Source organism: Thalassophryne amazonica, chromosome 16 (genome assembly GCF_902500255.1).
Source record: "Thalassophryne amazonica chromosome 16, fThaAma1.1, whole genome shotgun sequence".
Classification (NCBI taxonomy): domain Eukaryota; kingdom Metazoa; phylum Chordata; class Actinopteri; order Batrachoidiformes; family Batrachoididae; genus Thalassophryne; species Thalassophryne amazonica.
Window position 1 is genome coordinate 36,025,566 of NC_047118.1, and position 17,688 is coordinate 36,043,253.

General features: G+C 39.8%; 1 protein-coding gene across 3 annotated transcripts in view; it reads left to right on the top strand.

The window, feature by feature from the left end:
- The window catches only part of ilf3b (interleukin enhancer binding factor 3b), a 50,046-nt gene that overhangs the window by 10,462 nt on the left and 21,896 nt on the right, over positions 1–17,688 (top strand). For 2 of the 3 annotated variants that reach the window (XM_034191179.1, XM_034191181.1), the window contains exons 2-3: positions 4,493–4,582; positions 12,267–12,499. In XM_034191179.1, the coding sequence (XP_034047070.1) occupies positions 4,580–4,582; positions 12,267–12,499 (236 nt within the window). In that variant the 5' untranslated portion in view covers positions 4,493–4,579. The remainder of the gene's footprint in view (positions 1–4,492; positions 4,583–12,266; positions 12,500–17,688) is intronic. The other variant, XM_034191180.1, reaches the window with a different exon arrangement.

Below are 17,688 nucleotides of genomic sequence, written 5' to 3' on the forward strand. Positions count from 1 at the left end.
CGCTTTCAGTTTACAAGGAAATAGAATTCATTAACTTAAGAACACAGCTGCGAATAATTCTGTGGTTTAAGATCGTGTTCATGAATCTGATGTAGAGTTTTCTTAAGAACCTTCTTAGGGATAGCTTAATGTCACGTTCACACCGGACGTTGCTCAACGCCACAAATTCGCATCCCTTGCCTGCCGATGGACACGCCACCATCGCCCGGTGTGTCGCTCTGCTCTCGCTGCGAAAATTTGCCCCAATGGATCATCAAATAGGAGGAGCTTCCATTCAGTTCACCGGCTCCGGTTTGTCAGTCAAGTCAACACGGCGGACCTTGATCACACGGAGCGATTTGCTGTGCTCTATTTGTTATGGAAAGCTGACACACAGCGGTGCCGTCCCTAGGTTCACAACATCCTCATGAGACATTCCCAATTCGGGGAGTTTCATTATTTGCTGCAGGAGCTGCGTCTGGATGACGGCCGCTTTCAGCGGTATTTCTGCCTCTCCAGGACCCAGTTTGAGGACCTCCTGTCCCGTTCACGCGCGCACATGTGAACAATTAAAAAAAACTGGCTGCTGCTGCTCGCTCTCCCCTCAAATTCTGTCATAATTGTTATAAATCAGTCACTATTTGTTTTATTATACATCTGTGTGGTTAATAAAATTATATTCACGGACGTATCATTCGCGCACACACGTAAAAAAAAACTGGCTGCTGCTGCGGTGCTGCTGCTCGCTCTCCCCTCAAACTCTATCATAATTGTGTTATAAACCAGTCACCATTTGTTTTATTATACAGCTGTGTAGTTGATAAAATTATCTTCACGGACGATTCGTTCGCACACGCACGTAAAAAAAAAAAAGAACTGGCTGCTCCTGCTGCTCGCTCTTTCCTCAAACTTTGTCATAATTGTGAAATAAATGACAAAAGGGACATAAGTCGTGCTCACAGGATAGGACATGTCCACATCAAGTAAAAACTCCAGACATCTCCACGTCGCTACATATCCAGTCCCTGATTGGTCATTGCGACGCGACAAGATGAAAAAGTTCAGGTTTTTCAACTTGGGTAGGAGGGTGATGCGATATCACGCCACAAATGCGCCAATCGCTTCATCCGCGTCCATTGCGTCACATTGCATGGCTTGGACTTTGTGGTGCCACAACGCATCCTTCCATGGGGATTACATGGCAGCCTGTCGCCGCCGTTACTCGCGTGGCGTCCGGTATGAATGCGGCATAAGAAGGAATCTAAGAAGATATTGATGAATGAGGCCCATTGAATCTATATGGTCTCAGCCCACCCAACTGTAGGGACATAACCTGAGTCGGACCAATGTCCCTTCCAGGAAGCATTATAGGCAATTGTCTGCTTCACACTACAGACTCCGGACACAAGCACCATCATCAATGGGCCTCATAGCCGATACAGGGCTTACTTCTTGTGGGACAGGTAGTTATAGTGCGGTAGATATCAATTAAAATGTCAATATTTAAAACCGCTCCAATCACGTTGAAATGTATGCTACATTAGTTTTATCATAAGGATTCCACAGAGGTATAGTTTGTGCCCTACGTGGCTGAAAGAAGTGAAAATGGTGGAAAAGGCCAATATAGGATCTACAATGTCAAAAATTCAAGTTTACCTTTTTTTTTTTTAGTGATTCAAATTGAGTTCTTTTGAAAAGTAACTTTACACCATCTGTTGTGCTTAATGTTGGCTATATACATCTTATGCCATAGAATTAATTGGATGTTGACCTTGTTTGCCCTTTTCATTGCAAAACATTCAGAATGATCAGAACAGTTCTTTCTTTGAACCCTGTTAGTTCAGCTAATAATTTGCATCACTATCTACTACATTTTGAGCTGTGTGCAATTTCAGCAGGCAGACATTGGGACCCAGAGTACTATACGTTTTCCATTTGTCTCAACTAATCAGAGCAGATCAACTCAGGGTATGTTCCATTGCTCAGTCTGCTGTTGGGCCCCTTTTACACAGGACGGCAGCAGTTGTGAGTCTGTTGTACAGCTTTAAACATGCCCGATCTGCAGAGGTGACACGAAAGCCAGTATTCTGAGAATAGGGGCATGTTCATCACATAAGGTTGAACCAGTTGCATAAGGCAAGGCAGTACACAACCTTTCACTGTATTTTGTGTTGGCAACAAAACCTTGAAATCTACACTTGTGTGAATGGGGAGCCAGTGAAGTACCTGTTTGTTTGTTTTTTTAAGCTGCCCTCAGTTGCCACAGTGCTTCCAGTACAGGGTCACATTGGGATTTGGCACGTTTTACACCGGATACCTTTCGTGGCATAACTCCAGTTCATGAAGAAAGACACAGCCCCTGGTCTTCCCAAGTAGTCTCCCAGCCAAGTACTACTCAGAACTTACTCTGCTTCATTTCTGAGTTCTAACGGGGTCAGGTGCACACAGTCTGTCTTCCAGCTTGTCTGGTTTTGCAGGGTGCCATGGCCTGCTCTCCCGTAGTACTTGCGCCTTGTCCAAATATGACCTGCCTGTTTTGAATAAAAAAAAAAAAAAAAAAGTCCCAACTGCTTCAAAAATGACACTGCCTTCGTCATGGGCAGAGGAAGGAGCAAACCTCTATTGCCTGGAGAAAACCTGCACAGACATGGAGTGAACATGCATCCTCCACACAGAAAGGAACTGCATGGGTGGATTCAAACCCTGAGCTTATTGCTGTTAGACAAGAGTGCTGAACACTAAGCCACTGTGCTGCCTTTAGGGGTTTTTGTTCTCTCTCTCCCCTTTTCTCTATTATGATCCTAATGGAGTGGATCCCCCTCAACTACAGCTGGGTAACAGTGTCCTGTATGATGCTGACTTACTTACCTGGGTATCCGGAACTGGTTCTTTTCGGGTATTGTTAAGAAATTTTTCGATCCACCAACATCAATAGGCTTTTTGCTTAGCGATTCCCTTATTGGTCCTCCAGAGTGGCCGTTCTTTTTTTGGGGTGTTTGTCAGGAAAATGGTCATTTCTCTACATTGATTACAGAACCTGCAGCGGGTCTGTAATTAACTGTTTCTGCAGCTCAGCTTTGCTTTGAACCTTGAATCAATGAAGCAGTGCTTCGATCTGCTGCTTCGTTGGTTCTTTGTTTTATTTTGCTTTATCTTAATTTTTCCCCCCTAAAACCCTAAAGAGCATATGTCTGTGGGTAATATTTACCTTTTTATGTTAAACCGACCTGTTATGGTCTTCTGAAACAGTTGATAGATGTAATTTATAACTTAAAAACAGGACTGATGCTAACACGTTAGCATGTCTATGGCGCTTTCAATGTTAAAGTTAGCGTTAAGCTGTTCACATCTCAACATGTTTGTGTGCATTTGTTTTCTGTATAATAATTAATGGCTCAGTGTTTGTTGTCATAAAAGAGACCACAACAGCACAATCGCCAGCCGGTTCAGCAGCAGCTGGTGCATCCCGTCTGCTGGCTCTTGATGAATGTGAGTTTGCTTCAATGCTTGTCCTGTTGCAGCAGATTGATCACAATAAATCCTCTTAAGGAATGGAGAAGATACTAATGTCTTTTTCTTGATGTTCAAAACATCATTAAAATGCTCTTATTCATTAAAGTGTACTGCAGTGGTCTCCAAACTATTCCAGAAAGGGCCGAGAGGGTGCAGGTTTTCTTTTCAGCCACAGACTTCAGCAGGTGATTTCACTGATTAACATCCCTTTGAACAGGTGGGATGAGTTCATCAGTGAAATCACCTGCTGAAGTCAGTGGCTGCAAAGAAAACCTGCACTCTCTCGGCCCTTTCTGGAATAGTTTGGAGACCACTGGTGTACAGTATAGCACAGAATGTGTATCATTAAAGCTAATTATTTTACGATAGGAGAATATAAAGAAGGGGAAAAAAACTAGACAATGTTCGTCAATCGCAATTATTTGTCTGACAATCGTCTCCAGAAATTCCTAATCATGACAGCCCTAGTTCACATACGGGAGAAGTTCCACATCAAATGTCTCCTATTTCTGCTCTAAAGTTAGACATTTTAACAATACCTTCTGTGAGAATCTGCCTGCTTTTGGAACCCGGCTCAAGCAGCCACTCAATGATCATGAAATCTTAACGCTTGGTCATAACTATGCAAGTCAGAAGATTACACAAAGACTGGTCAAAGACCACACAAAGATTCAGGTCTTTCACTGTGCTGAATTGTAAAGTCATCCAGAGATGATGTTAAATGATCTTACAGATCTCTGTCTTGCTCTGTCTTTGTTTCTCATGGGGAGAAAGCAAGGTCAGATAAACTTTGTTACAAAAGAATCAGAAGCAGGTGTTTTTTTTTTTGTTTGTTTTTTTTTTTCGGTCACGGCAGTCCATCTTCAGTATTTTGGTGTGTCGTACAACAGTCTGTCTTGTATGACACAAATTCATAATACACTAGTCATTTGACCCACCATTTTACTGCAGGAATATTCTCCTTTATTTTAACCATATATCTGTTTTTCTTACTGTACAGAGACTGCTGCAACTGTCAGCTGCCAAGAAGACCTTTAAAGACCTTCATTCACTGGATATTGGAATCTTTTCAAATTCCAGAACAGTCATGGTAATGATTGGAATTGATAACTAGAGAACTGCGCTGGGGTTTTCAATGTTAAATTTAAAGGTCCACAATGTCTGTAATCTGGATCAGATCTGGATCAAACTTTGTCAGTTAGATTAGATATAAGTTTATTGATCCCTTGAGAAAACACTCAGGGAAATTGAGGTTCCAGCAGCACACAGAGTATCAAAAGTAAAAAAGAAGTTTCCAAACATAACTATAAATACCAGGCATAATGGTTTATTGGCTACTACTGTTCCTCTCATTCCCGACCTCTGTCTTCCTGTTACTCCTCCTCCCCCTGAGTGAGGAGTTTTGCAGTCTGATGGTCTGAGGGACAAAAGAGTTTTTGGGGAGGGTGATCAAGAGGGTGACTGGCATCATCCATAATGTTCAGCACTTCGTCCAGTGGTCTCTGCTCTGCCGCCGTCACCAGAGAGTCCAGCTTCATGCCAACCACAGATAAAGAATACCATCCTACGTAATGCTCTCAAATATGAAAGCATTTAGGTCTTTTTTTTTTTGACATTTCTCAATTTTTGAAAATTCATTCAATTTTAAAGGAGGGGGATTTTTTCCCAAGATTTTTCCTGATTTTAGCCTATGACCTTGAAAATTGAATCACTTCTTGCGTATCAGTGTGTGTATGTGTGTGTGTGTGTGTGTGTGTGTGTGTGTGTATATATATATATATATATATATATATATATATATATATATATATATATATATATATATATATATATATATATATATATATATATATATATATATATATATATATATATATATATATATATATATATATATATATATATATCATAATTGGGGATGTCCTGATCCAGGATTTTTAGCTTCCGATCCGATATTTTAAATGATTAGCCTTGCCGATACTGAGCTGATATTTTGAAAGCATTAAAAAAACACCACCATAATTACTTCAGTTTTTATTTTGCTTGAACATGACCAACAATATTGCTTGGCTTTTGTAACAAACAGCTTCTGAGTTATTTTGCTTGTATCAAGTACATCAGGGCCTGCACAAGTTCAAGACTTTTGAGAACATTTATTGTATGGGTCTCAAGGTACATCTAAGATGCAAGCCTAGATTTGATGTTTTGGTACACTTGTTGGGTCAGTGACTGAGGTTTCTTCCCACTAGATGGCACGCCCACTCTGAATACATGAACTGTTCTCAGGACAGAGGCATTTCCTCATTTGGCTCACAATATGCTAAACTGTTATGAAAGTGTAACACAAAGGTCAGTTTTTTAAGTTACATGTTTTTATTGCAAACTAGTTTGAAATTGTAGTACACATATATTTCTTTCATAAACCACAAAGCTCAAGATAACTCATTAACTATTAACTTGCAATCCGCCCGCACGTATTTCATTAAAAAAATCTCCTTTAACAGTGGAATATCCGGATAAAATGCTGAAACCAACTTCTTCTGAAACTCTGTTCTCTCACGACGTCCTGGATCAATAGAGCCTGAAATGTGGAGGTTTTAAGCTTGAAACAGGCTGACGACGGCGCCTGAGAGCGTTGGCGCGACGTCTCGCACCATGGGAAGTCCTTAAAGCGACAGTATCACCTCAAAATCTCTCATCAGCTGTTAAAATTTTTACCGCAAACCAGCTTAATTTTTCGAACCATGTCCACTTCGATGTGTCTCACAGGTTTAGAAAAAATTTTGATCAAACAAAGCGCCAGTCTCTCAGCAACTTCTCAGACAAAGGAATTCCGACGAGGGGCTGGACGACTCCTCCCACAAGGAGTGCTCACAGGTGAATGAAGTCACCGACAGGCGTGGAAAAACTCACGCATGTGCACGAGGGTTCAAGCATGTCTGACGTAAAAACATATGAATGAAATCCATATAGTTTTTGAAAAAAATAAAAAGGACCTATACTTTATGGACAGCCCTCGTACATATTTCAAAGTAGAATGCCCATCTAAGTGTAAATGTTAGCTATAGATTATGCGACTTTTAACGATCTATATCTCCCACTTGGTTTTGACAGACGCCATAACATCTGCAAGGGTCATTTTTAATTAATTTTTCTTTTGTACTTAAAATTGAGGGGCCTTTTTATTTACTTTTAATTTTTCATTTCATGTGTTTTCTATTGACTAACGCACAATGCAGTTGCCTTGAGGTTGATTTGAGAAAAAAAATATGACCTGGTTGAAAAAGTGAGGTCCAATCGTATTAATATGTGATGAAAAAAGTGGATTTTCCAAACTTCTTTTCAGTTTTTCTTTAGTTTATGAGCAAAGAAATACACTCAAATTATGCATACTCTATATACAACCCCTGGCAAAAATGACACAAAACTAAAGTCATTTCAAATGGCAACTTTCTGGCTTTAAGAAACATAAGAAATCAGGAAAAAAAATTTTGGCGGTCAGTAATGGTTACTTTTTTTAGACTAAGCAGAAGGAAAAAAATATGGAATCACTCAATTCTGAGGAAAAAAATTATGGAATCATGAAAAACAAAAGAACGCTCCAACACATCACTAGTATTTTGTTGCACCACCTCTGGCTTTTATAACAGCTTGCAGTCTCTGAAGCATGGACTTAATGAGTGACAAACAGTATTCTTCATCAATCTGGCTCCAACTTTCTCTGATTGCTGTTGCTAGATCAGCTTTGCAGGTTGGAGCCTTGTCATGGACCATTTTCTTCAACTTCCAAAGATTTTCAACTGGATTAAGATCCGGACTATTTGCAGGCCATGACATTGACCCTGCGTCTTTTTGCAAGGAATGTTTTCAGTTTTTGCTCTATGGCAAGATGCATTATCATCTTGAAAAATGATTTCATCATCCCCAAACATCCTTTCAATTGATGGGATAAGAAAAGTGTCCAAAATATCAATGTAACCATGTGCATTTATTGATGATGTAATGACAGCCATCTCCCCAGTGCCTTTACCTGACATGCAGCCCCATATCATCAATGACTGTGGAAATTTACATGTTCTCTTCAGGCAGTCATCTTTATAAACCTCACTGGAACGGCACCAAGCAAAAGTTCCAGCATCATCACCTTGCCCAATGCAGATTCGAGATTCATAACTGAATATGACTTTCATCCAGTCATCCACAGTCCACGATTGCTTTTCTTAGCCCATTGTAACCTTGTTTTTTTCTGTTTAGGTGTTAATGATGGCTTTCGTTTAGCTTTTCTGTATGTAAATCCCATTTCCTTTAGGCGGTTTCTTACAGTTCGGTCACAGACGTTGACTCCAGTTTCCTCCCATTCGTTCCTCATTTGTTTTGTTGTGCATTTTCGATTTTTGAGACATATTGGTTTAAGTTTTCTGTCTTGACCCTTTAATGTCTTCCTTGGTCTACCAGTATGTTTGCCTTTAACAACCTTCCCATGTTGTTTGTATTTGGTCCAGAGTTTAGACACAGCTGACTGTGAACAACCAACATCTTTTGCAACATTGCGTGATGTTTTACCCTCTTTTAAGAGTTTGATAATCCTCTCCTTTGTTTCAATTGACATCTCTCGTGTTGGAGCCATGATTCATGTCAGTCCACTTGGTGCAACAGCTTTCCAAGGTGTGATCACTCCTTTTTAGATGCAGACTAACGAGCAGATCTGATTTGATGCAGGTGTTAGTTTTGGGGATGAAAATTTACAGGGTGATTCCATAATTTATTCCTCAGAATTGAGTGAGTCCATATTTTTTTCCCTCTGCTTGGTCTAAAAAAGTAACCGTTACTGACTGCCACAATTTTTTTCTTTTTAATAGTGTTTCTTAAAGCCAGAAAGTTGCCATTTGAAATGACTTTAGTTTTGTGTCATGTCTGTGATCTGCTTTTTTTCTACAAAATTAAACAACTGAATGAACATCCTCCGAGGCCGGTGATTCCATAATTTTTGCCAGGGGTTGTACATTAGTTACATTAGTGTTAACAATAACAAACATTTCTATTCAACAATCCATATTTAATAAACACATTCATGAAGTACCTCAGGTGTAATATAACGGTTTAGCATATTGTGAGCCATTTCCAAAATGCAACAAGAACCCCCACCCCAAAAAGTACTTAATCATGTTTGAAGTCAGTGTGGGTAAATTGTCATTCCCTGGCTGATGTGTTATTTAATGTGGCACTTTTTGATGAGCTATAGCAGGGGTATTAAACTCCAGTCCTCGAGGGCCGGTGTCCTGGAACTTTTAAATGTGTCTCTGCTTCAACACACCTGAGTCAATCAATGTCATTAGCAGCACTCTGGAGAAATTGACTGCATACTGAGGAGGTAATTCAGCCATTTGATTCAGGAGTGTTGGACCAGGGATGCATCTAAAAAGTGCAAGACAGCGGCCCTTGAGGACTGGAGTTGAATATCCCTGAGCGATAGGGTTTTATACCTCTAAAATGTTATTGGCAAGCCCTATTTTACCAGTTTTGAATGGTATAGATTTATTGAAAGCAAGAGTAATTGACAAAAATGACGTGTTATAATATTTAATATCAAACTTTTCTGCTTGTCAGTCAAAGTAAATAAAATAAATTATCTTGAAAAGGTTGTAAATAATGATGAAAAGGTTAAAAACACAATATTTCATCATAGATATAGCATTTGCTCTCAACTTCAAAAATGACACAGTACCTTTTAATCCAGTGATGAAGAGGCCTGTGTCTCAATTTAACACTGTGACACTGACTGTGAATGTAAATTTACACACAGTAAATTAGTTTTTCTGTCATATTGACAGTTTTGCTTTTCCAACATTTTAATGTGGGATTGCATAAGTTTTCTTTAACAGAATAAATTAAATCTACAACCCCTGGCAAAAATTATGGAATCGCCGGCCTCGGAGGATGTTCATTCAGTTGTTTAATTTAGTTGAAAAAAGTGGATCACAGACATGACACAAAACTAAAGTCATTTCAAATGGCAACTTTCTGGCTTTAAGAAACATAAGAAATCAGGAAAAAAAAAATTGTGGCAGTCAGTAATGGTTACTTTTTTAGACCAAGCAGAGGGGAAAAAAATATGGAATCACTCAATTCTGAGGAAAAAATTATGGAATCATGAAAAACAAAAGAACGCTCCAACACATCACTAGTATTTTGTTGCACCACCTTTGGCTTTTATAACAGCTTGCAGTCTCTGAGGCATGGACTTAATGAGTGACAAACAGTACTCTTCATCAATCTGGCTCCAACTTTCTCTGATTGCTGTTGCCAGATCAGCTTTGCAGGTTGGAGCCTTGTCATGGACCATTTTCTTCAACTTCCACCAAAGATTTTCAATTGGTTTAAGATCCGGACTAGTTGCAGGCCATGACATTGACCCTATGTGTCTTTTTGCAAGGAATGTTTTCACAGTTTTTGCTCTATGGCAAGATGCATTATCATCTTGAAAAATGATTTCATCATCCCCAAACATCCTTTCAATTGATGGGATAAGAAAAGTGTCCAAAAATATCAACGTAAACTTGTGCATTTATTGATGATGTAATGACAGCCATCTCCCCAGTGCCTTTAGCTGACATGCAGCCCCATATCATCAATGACTGTGGAAATTTACATGTTCTCTTCAGGCAGTCATCTTTATAAATCTCATTGAAACGGCACCAAACAAAAGTTCCAGCATCATCACCTTGCCCAATGCAGATTCGAGATTCATCACTGAATATGACTTTCATCCAGTCATCCACAGTCCACGATTGCTTTTCCTTAGCCCATTGTAACCTTGTTTTTTTCTGTTTAGGTGTTAATGATGGCTTTCGTTTAGCTTTTCTGTATGTAAATCCCATTTCCTTTAGGCGGTTTCTTACAGTTCGGTCACAGACGTTGACTCCAGTTTCCTCCCATTCGTTCCTCATTTGTTTTGTTGTGCATTTTCAATTTTTGAGACATATTGCTTTAAGTTTTCTGTCTTGACGCTTTGATGTCTTCCTTGGTCTACCAGTATGTTTGCCTTTAACAACCTTCCCATGTTGTTTGTATTTGGTCCAGAGTTTAGACACAGCTGAGTGTGAACAACCAACATCTTTTGCAACATTGCGTGATGATTTACCCTCTTTCAAGAGTTTGATAATCCTCTCCTTTGTTTCAATTGACATCTCTCGTGTTGGAGCCATGATTCATGTCAGTCCACTTGGTGCAACAGCTCTCCAAGGTGTGATCACTCCTTTTTAGTTGCAGACTAACGAGCAGATCTGATTTGATGCAGGTGTTAGTTTTCGGGATGAAAATTTACAGGGTGATTCCATATTTTTTTCTCTCTGCTTGATCTAAAAAAGTAGCCGTTACTGACTGCCACAATTTTTTTTTTTTTTTTTTTTCCTGATTTCTTAGTGTTTCTTAAAGCCAGAAAGTTCCCATTTGAAATGACTTTAGTTTTGTGTCATGTCTGTGATCTGCTTTTTTTCTACAAAATTAAACAACTGAATGAACATTCTCCGAGGCCGGTGATTCCATAATTTTTGCCAGGGGTTGTAAATATATATATATATAAAAAAAAAGTTTGAACAACAGCTGCCTGAACCTGAACTGATTTGTCAAAACTGATTTGTCAAACCTGCTTTTTTAAAAATGAAATCTGAATTAAAAAAAAAAAACTTTCCACAGACAATTGTGGGATCATTTGGAAACAGTTTGTACAGTTGCTCTTTTCATGTGAAAATGAGTGAAGCGCCCCCTCCTCCTCCACTCTCTGCCTCGCCCCTCCCCTCGCTCAGACTTGTTTTTCCTCCTTCGATTTGGGAACTTTTTAAGAACATGAAGCCTTTCAACTATAATAAATCGTAACTTTCTGAAACTACAGCAGCTATGGACACAGAATTATTGGATTAGCTGGATTATTTAATGAAATATTTTAATGGACTTTTTTTCGGACGCTGTTCAGGGTGCTCGAGCTGATCAGATAACAGGCAGCTGACGGCACAGTGAGGCTGCAAAACAGCAGTGTCTGTTTTGCAGCCTCACTGAGCTGTTTGTCGGTGTCTCTATTGGCTGCGTCACGTGTCTCGCATGAACAGTGAGAGACACACTTTAGCTCAGAACACTCCCACCCCCCACACTCAGACACTTCACACAGACATTTTATCGCGGTTAGGCGGTGAAGTCCAAATCTCTATCGTAGGTGCAATGTTTTTGTGTTGCGTCTTGGTTTAAGGCAGTTGTAAAGCGCAACAACACTGAAAAGTAATGTTAATCGGCCCGATACCGTTCCCAAATCCCATACCAACCGATTCTCACAAAATAGCTGTATCGGCGTCTGATACCGATACTGAGTATCGGCTTGGGACATCCCTATTCATGTGTGAAAAATTGTGGGTTCCAGGCTGTTCACAAACAAACAGGTGAAAACATTACATCCGTCCAACTTTGTTAGCAGAGGTAACAATGTTCTTTTCAGCGGCTCTTGTTTTAGAATGATATGCCAGTAAGAAAGGCCAGAGCAGACTTCAGGGGTGTACATATACTAACTGTTGTCAGCAAAATGTTTATGTGATGAGTATTGGCTGTATGTGACAGGCTGTATGTGCAGCATTGCTTGCTTGCAATGTTGCACTTGTGTTTCTGTACAGGAACTTTCATTGTTAGTCTTATTTTACACAGACAATGGAAAAACATCTGCACATTAAGATACAAGTTTATAATATGAATATTTGTCAGCAATCTTTTTTTTTTTTTTTTTCTTTTAGGCTCCTCCAATACGTTACCGCACGATGCGTGTGTTCATGAATGATGACCGTCATGCCATGGCCAAACACTCGGCTATCTACCCAACTCAGGAGGAATTGGAAAGTGTACAGAACATGGTATCTCATACAGAGCGTGCCCTCAAGGCTGTTTCTGACTGGTTGGATAAAGAAGAAAAGGAAGAGAAGGACACTTCCAAGACAAACTCTGATGGTGCTGAGACTGATAAAGAGAGGTGAGGTGATTGAGGGTGTAGAAGTTGTGATGGAAGGAGGAGACACAATTTCCCTATTTTAGCAATGAAAGTGTGGGCCATTTATTTCTCACTTTTTCTACATCTTAATCGCTTGTGGTAGTAGCTTGTATATGTAGTGAGTGAGCTCTTGCACAAATCAGACATTTTAATACAGCTTTGTCGTATGTACAGCAGGAACACATTGGTAATTACAAGAAATGGCTTTATGTGAGCAGAACAGACAATTTCTCGGCACCCATATGGGGGTCCTGTCGGCAGACATCAATTTGCACTGACGGGAAGTCATCAATATGCGCGTCTCGGCTTGTTAACGCATGTACAGCAGGGAGCACACTGTAACCCCAAGTGGTGACGGCTTATTTACGTCGCTGACATATAGAGAACTTTGTATGCATAGAATACACATTGCACACCTCGGTGTGCAGGACACATTGTCTGCACTCCGCACATCTGGGCATGTTAACAGATCAGAGAATACACAGACGACCACTCTGTTATGGTGAATTTTGTCCAAAATGTGATGAATGTTGCTACAAGGGTTTTTTTTTTTTTTTGACAGGAAAAGAAATCTCATAAATATTTGTCGGAGACTTTTATTCACCGAAATGAGAGCAGCACACATTTTACGTATCAAGTACATATTTGGCAACAACATACACTGTTACACCATTGCACTCCAAGACTACCAAAACAGAAATTAATTGGGAAAAATAACAGCTTGTTTTGTTAATATTTAAAAAAAAAAAAGTTTACGCCAAATGTAAACCCCCTTTAATAGTGATCTATTGGTTGTTACAACAACCAGTTAATAAATGTTAATTAGTATTAATCAGGCATGTGGCGATTTGTGGACCTGGATTCCAGTTGTGTTCATGACAGCTGCCTGTGTCCTAAGATGACCAAAATGTCCCATGTCTGTGATTTGTGTATATTAATTCACAGCAGGCAGAGTAGGATTTTCATGGCAGCTGTAAAAGACCCACACTGTGGCTGTAATGTCTTAAAAATTTTATTCCTTCACAGCAGCCTTAGCCTTTGTGAAAATTGCCCACAAAAGTACATGCAACTGGACTCATTCATCAAACAGTGACTTTAAATCATTTCCATGCTTCAACACACTCCGATTAGTCAAATCTAAGAGGCACAGCTGTCTCATTTTCAAGCAGAAGAGGATAAGTGTAAGTGAAGGGCAGTATTCATTTAATTATATATTTAACCATCACACCCCTAATGATCAAATAAGACTAATCAAAGTAAATGCATAAGACTGATCAATGTCTTTATCATCACATGTATGACAACAAAGATGTTAATTAGTCTCACCCGACAGGCAAGGTTAATAGAGGGAGAAAGCGCAAGTGTGTTAGCAAGCAAACACAAGCAGCTCCAAATGCGGCGCATGGGGCTCCCTTTCATCAGATAGCTCATCACAAAAGACTGCAGCTGCTCAACCCTCTAGCACAGTGGTTTTCAAACTGTGAGGTGCGCTCCCCCTGGGGGGTGCCAGAGTTCTTCGGGGGGGATCATGAACCGGTTCTTTTTGAGAATCATTAAGAAATGAATCCATCCACCGACGTCAATAGCCTTTTTGCTTAACGATTCTCTTATCTGTCCTTCAGAGCGGCCGTTGTTTTCGAGGGTGTTTTCTCAGGAAAATGATCATTTCTTTACGTTGATTACAGACCCTGCAGCGGGTCTGTAATCAATCACTTCTGTAATGGCTCCGCTTTTGAACCATGAAACAGCAGTGCTCTGATCCACTGCTGCGTTGGTTCATTGCGTCGCTGCTTTTCAGAAGCGACAAGTCGGTTTCTTAACCCCTCTGAGCCATTTAAAAATGTTAATCGTGAGTCACCTTTGTGCGGATTAAAGTCATTAACTGGGACTCTTGTCTTGTTGTATGCAAGAAATGAGAATTGTCCTCTGTTCCGTTCACACAGCTCCAAACACTGCGGTGCTCTCTGCTGAGTCAAGTTAGAATCTGGTTGGAATTGATAACTTAAAAGCGAGTTACCATTTAAATCAGTACACCTCTTTCCAAATGTTATAAATGAAACTAAAATAAAAACAAGAATTAAAAAAAAAAAACCTAAGAAATCATGTGTACATAAGTATTCACATCCTGTGCTTAATACTTTGTTGATGCATCTTTGGCAGCAATTACAGCCTCAGATCTTCCTGAATATGATGCCACAAGCTTGGTGCACCTATCTTTGGGCAGTTTGGCCCATTTCTCTTTGCAGCACCTCTCAAGATCCATCAGGTTGGATGGGGAGTGTCGCTGCACAGCCATTTTCAGATCTCTCCAGAGATGTTCAATCAGATTCAGGTCTGGACTCTGGCTGGGCCACTTGAGGACATTCACAGAGTTGTCCTGAAGCCACTCCTTTGATATCTTTGCTGTGTGTTTAGGGTCATTGTCCTGCTGAAAGATGAAAAGTTGCCCCAGTCTGAGGTCAAGAGCACTGTGGAGCAGGTTTTTATCCAGGATCTTTGGATAAAAACTGGTGCTTTGGAGCAAAACTGGAGCTTTGACAGAGTGCCTATTGGGTTCTTGGTCACCTCCCTGACTAAGGCCCTTCTCCCCCGATCGCTCAGTTTAGACGGGCGGCCAGCTCTAGGAAGAGTCCTGGTGGATCTGAACTTTTTCTGTTAACGGTTGATAGATGCCACTGTTCTCCTTGGGACTTTCAAAGCAGTAGAAATGTTTCTGTACCCTTCCCCAGATTTGTGCCTCAACACAATCCTGTGACTGAGGTGTACAAACACTTCTTTTCACTTCATGCTGGGTTTGTGCTCCAGCATGCACTGTCAGCTGTGGGACCTTATAAGTAGACAGGTGTGCCTTTCCAGTTCGTGTCCAATCAACCGAATTCACCACAGGTGGACTCCAGTTAAGTTCTAGAAACATCTCAAGGATGATCAGCGGAAACAGGATGCACCTGAGCTCAATTTTGAGCTTCATGGCAAAGTATGTGAATACTTATAAGTATGTACATGTAGTACTTATAAATGTACATGTGATTTCTTAGATTTTAATAAATTTTTAAAAATCTCAAAACTTTTTCAAATTGTCATTAATGGGGTATTGTGTGTAGAATTTTGATGGGGGAAAAAATGAATTTCATCCATTTCGGAATAAGGCTTAATGTAACAAAATGCAGAAAAAGTGTGAAACAGTGGATACTTTCTGGATGCACTGTAACTGTATTTTGGACAAAGAATGTCTCATGTTAATGTTTAAGCTGTTATACAGTATTTTATAACGACACATTATGTGACTGTAAAGCTGGTTATTAGATCTGTGATCTGATTGATTATACTCAGTGTAGCCTTGGACATAAAGAATAACAGTGCCAGCTTTAAGTTGGATAAAAAATTATTACTTTAACTTTCTCTTTAATTCTCTGAAAGGCATACTCACCACCAGTATTTTCATTAGGGTTGGGTATCGAGAACCGGTTATTTTCGAGTATCGTTAAGAAATGATTCGATCCACCGACATCAATAGCCTTTTTGCTTAATGATTCCCTTATCGGTCCTTCAGAGCAGCCGTTGTTTTTGAGGGTGTTTGTTGGGAAAATGATCATTCCTCTACTTTGATTACAGACCCTTCAGCAGCCCTGTAATCAATCGTTTTTGCAGCGCAACACCACTTTTAAGCGTGAACCAATGAAGCAATGCTTCGATCCACCAGCTCATGGTTCTTTGATTCACTGCTCTTCAGAAATGGCAAGTCCGCTTCTTAACCTCTCTCAAAGCCATTAAAATAGGGTGAGTTACTTTTGTGTGGATTAAAGTCACTAAGTGGGACTCTTGTCTTGTTGCAGTCAAGAAACAAGAATTGTCCTCCATTCCGTTGGCACAGCTCCAGACGCTGCGTGGCTCTGTGCCGACACAGAGCCTGGTCAGAATTAAGAACTTCAAAACGAATTGCCGCTTTAAATAAAATGACACCTCTTACAAATGTTCTAATACAGACAAGAAACTACAATTGACTAAAACTTTTTTTTTCCCTCCCAAAATGAGACATGCTGCATTCTTTATGAATTTCATCCTGACGTGCAGCACAACCAGCTGCAAGAGCTCAGTTCAGATATATGGAAAGACATTCATGCCAATGATGTCTGAAAGGAAATGCTTTTGACAAAAACTACAGATTTTGTTTTTCTGTTTATGTCCAGAGATCAAGGATCCGCCATGTAGAGTTTATGTCCAAAGTTTAAGGATCCAGTGACCAATTTCATATTTATTTACTTTGACTTAATAAAATGTTGTTCAATTTAATCGGCTTATAAAGCTCCAAATCACAACAAAAGCAGTCTCAAGGCGCCTCACGTATAACAGTTCAACATAAAAAAATTTTTAAATAAAAATTAACAAATTCAAATACATAATTTAAAACAAGTAAAAGAATAAAACTGATCAAAAATAAAAACTATTCATAAGAAAGAGAATAAAAATAGGCTTCAAGTCTTGACTTAAAAATGTCCACGGACTCCGACTGCCTCACGGTTGCAGGAAGACCGTCCCACATCGCAAGTGCACGATAAGAAAAAGCTCTTTGACCCTCTGACATAGAAAACCTGTAAAGCCTACTTTTAGTAGACAAAAAATTCACAAGCGGCATAGATAAGGAATCGGATCGATAATGGTGTCTTTATCGATAAAATCTTATCGATACCCATCCCTAATTTTTTATTCTACTAGTATTTAGAGAGATGTGTTTCTCGAGTATTAATGTATATGATGTACGAGGTATGCATTTATACTGATACAAGGAGGAAAAACAAGTACCGTATTTTCTGCACCATAAGGCGCACCGGATTATAAGGCGCGCCCTCAATTGGAGGGTACTTAACCCTTAAAGGCGCACCGGATTATAAGGCGCGGCCTCAATTAGCGGGTACTTAACCCTGACAAAAGGCGCACGCTAAAACACATAGTCTACAAAAAAAAAAAGGTCTTGGAAGCAAAACGGTGAGTGTATTTTAACTTTTTAACAACTTTGAACTATTCAACAATATGGTACTCACATTATTTTTTATTATGGTTCTGTCACAAATCCATCGAAGTCCTCATCTTCTGTGTCTGAATTGAACAGCTGGGCAATTTCGCCATCAAACACGCCAGGTTCCCGCTCATCTTCCCTCTCATCATCGCTGTCG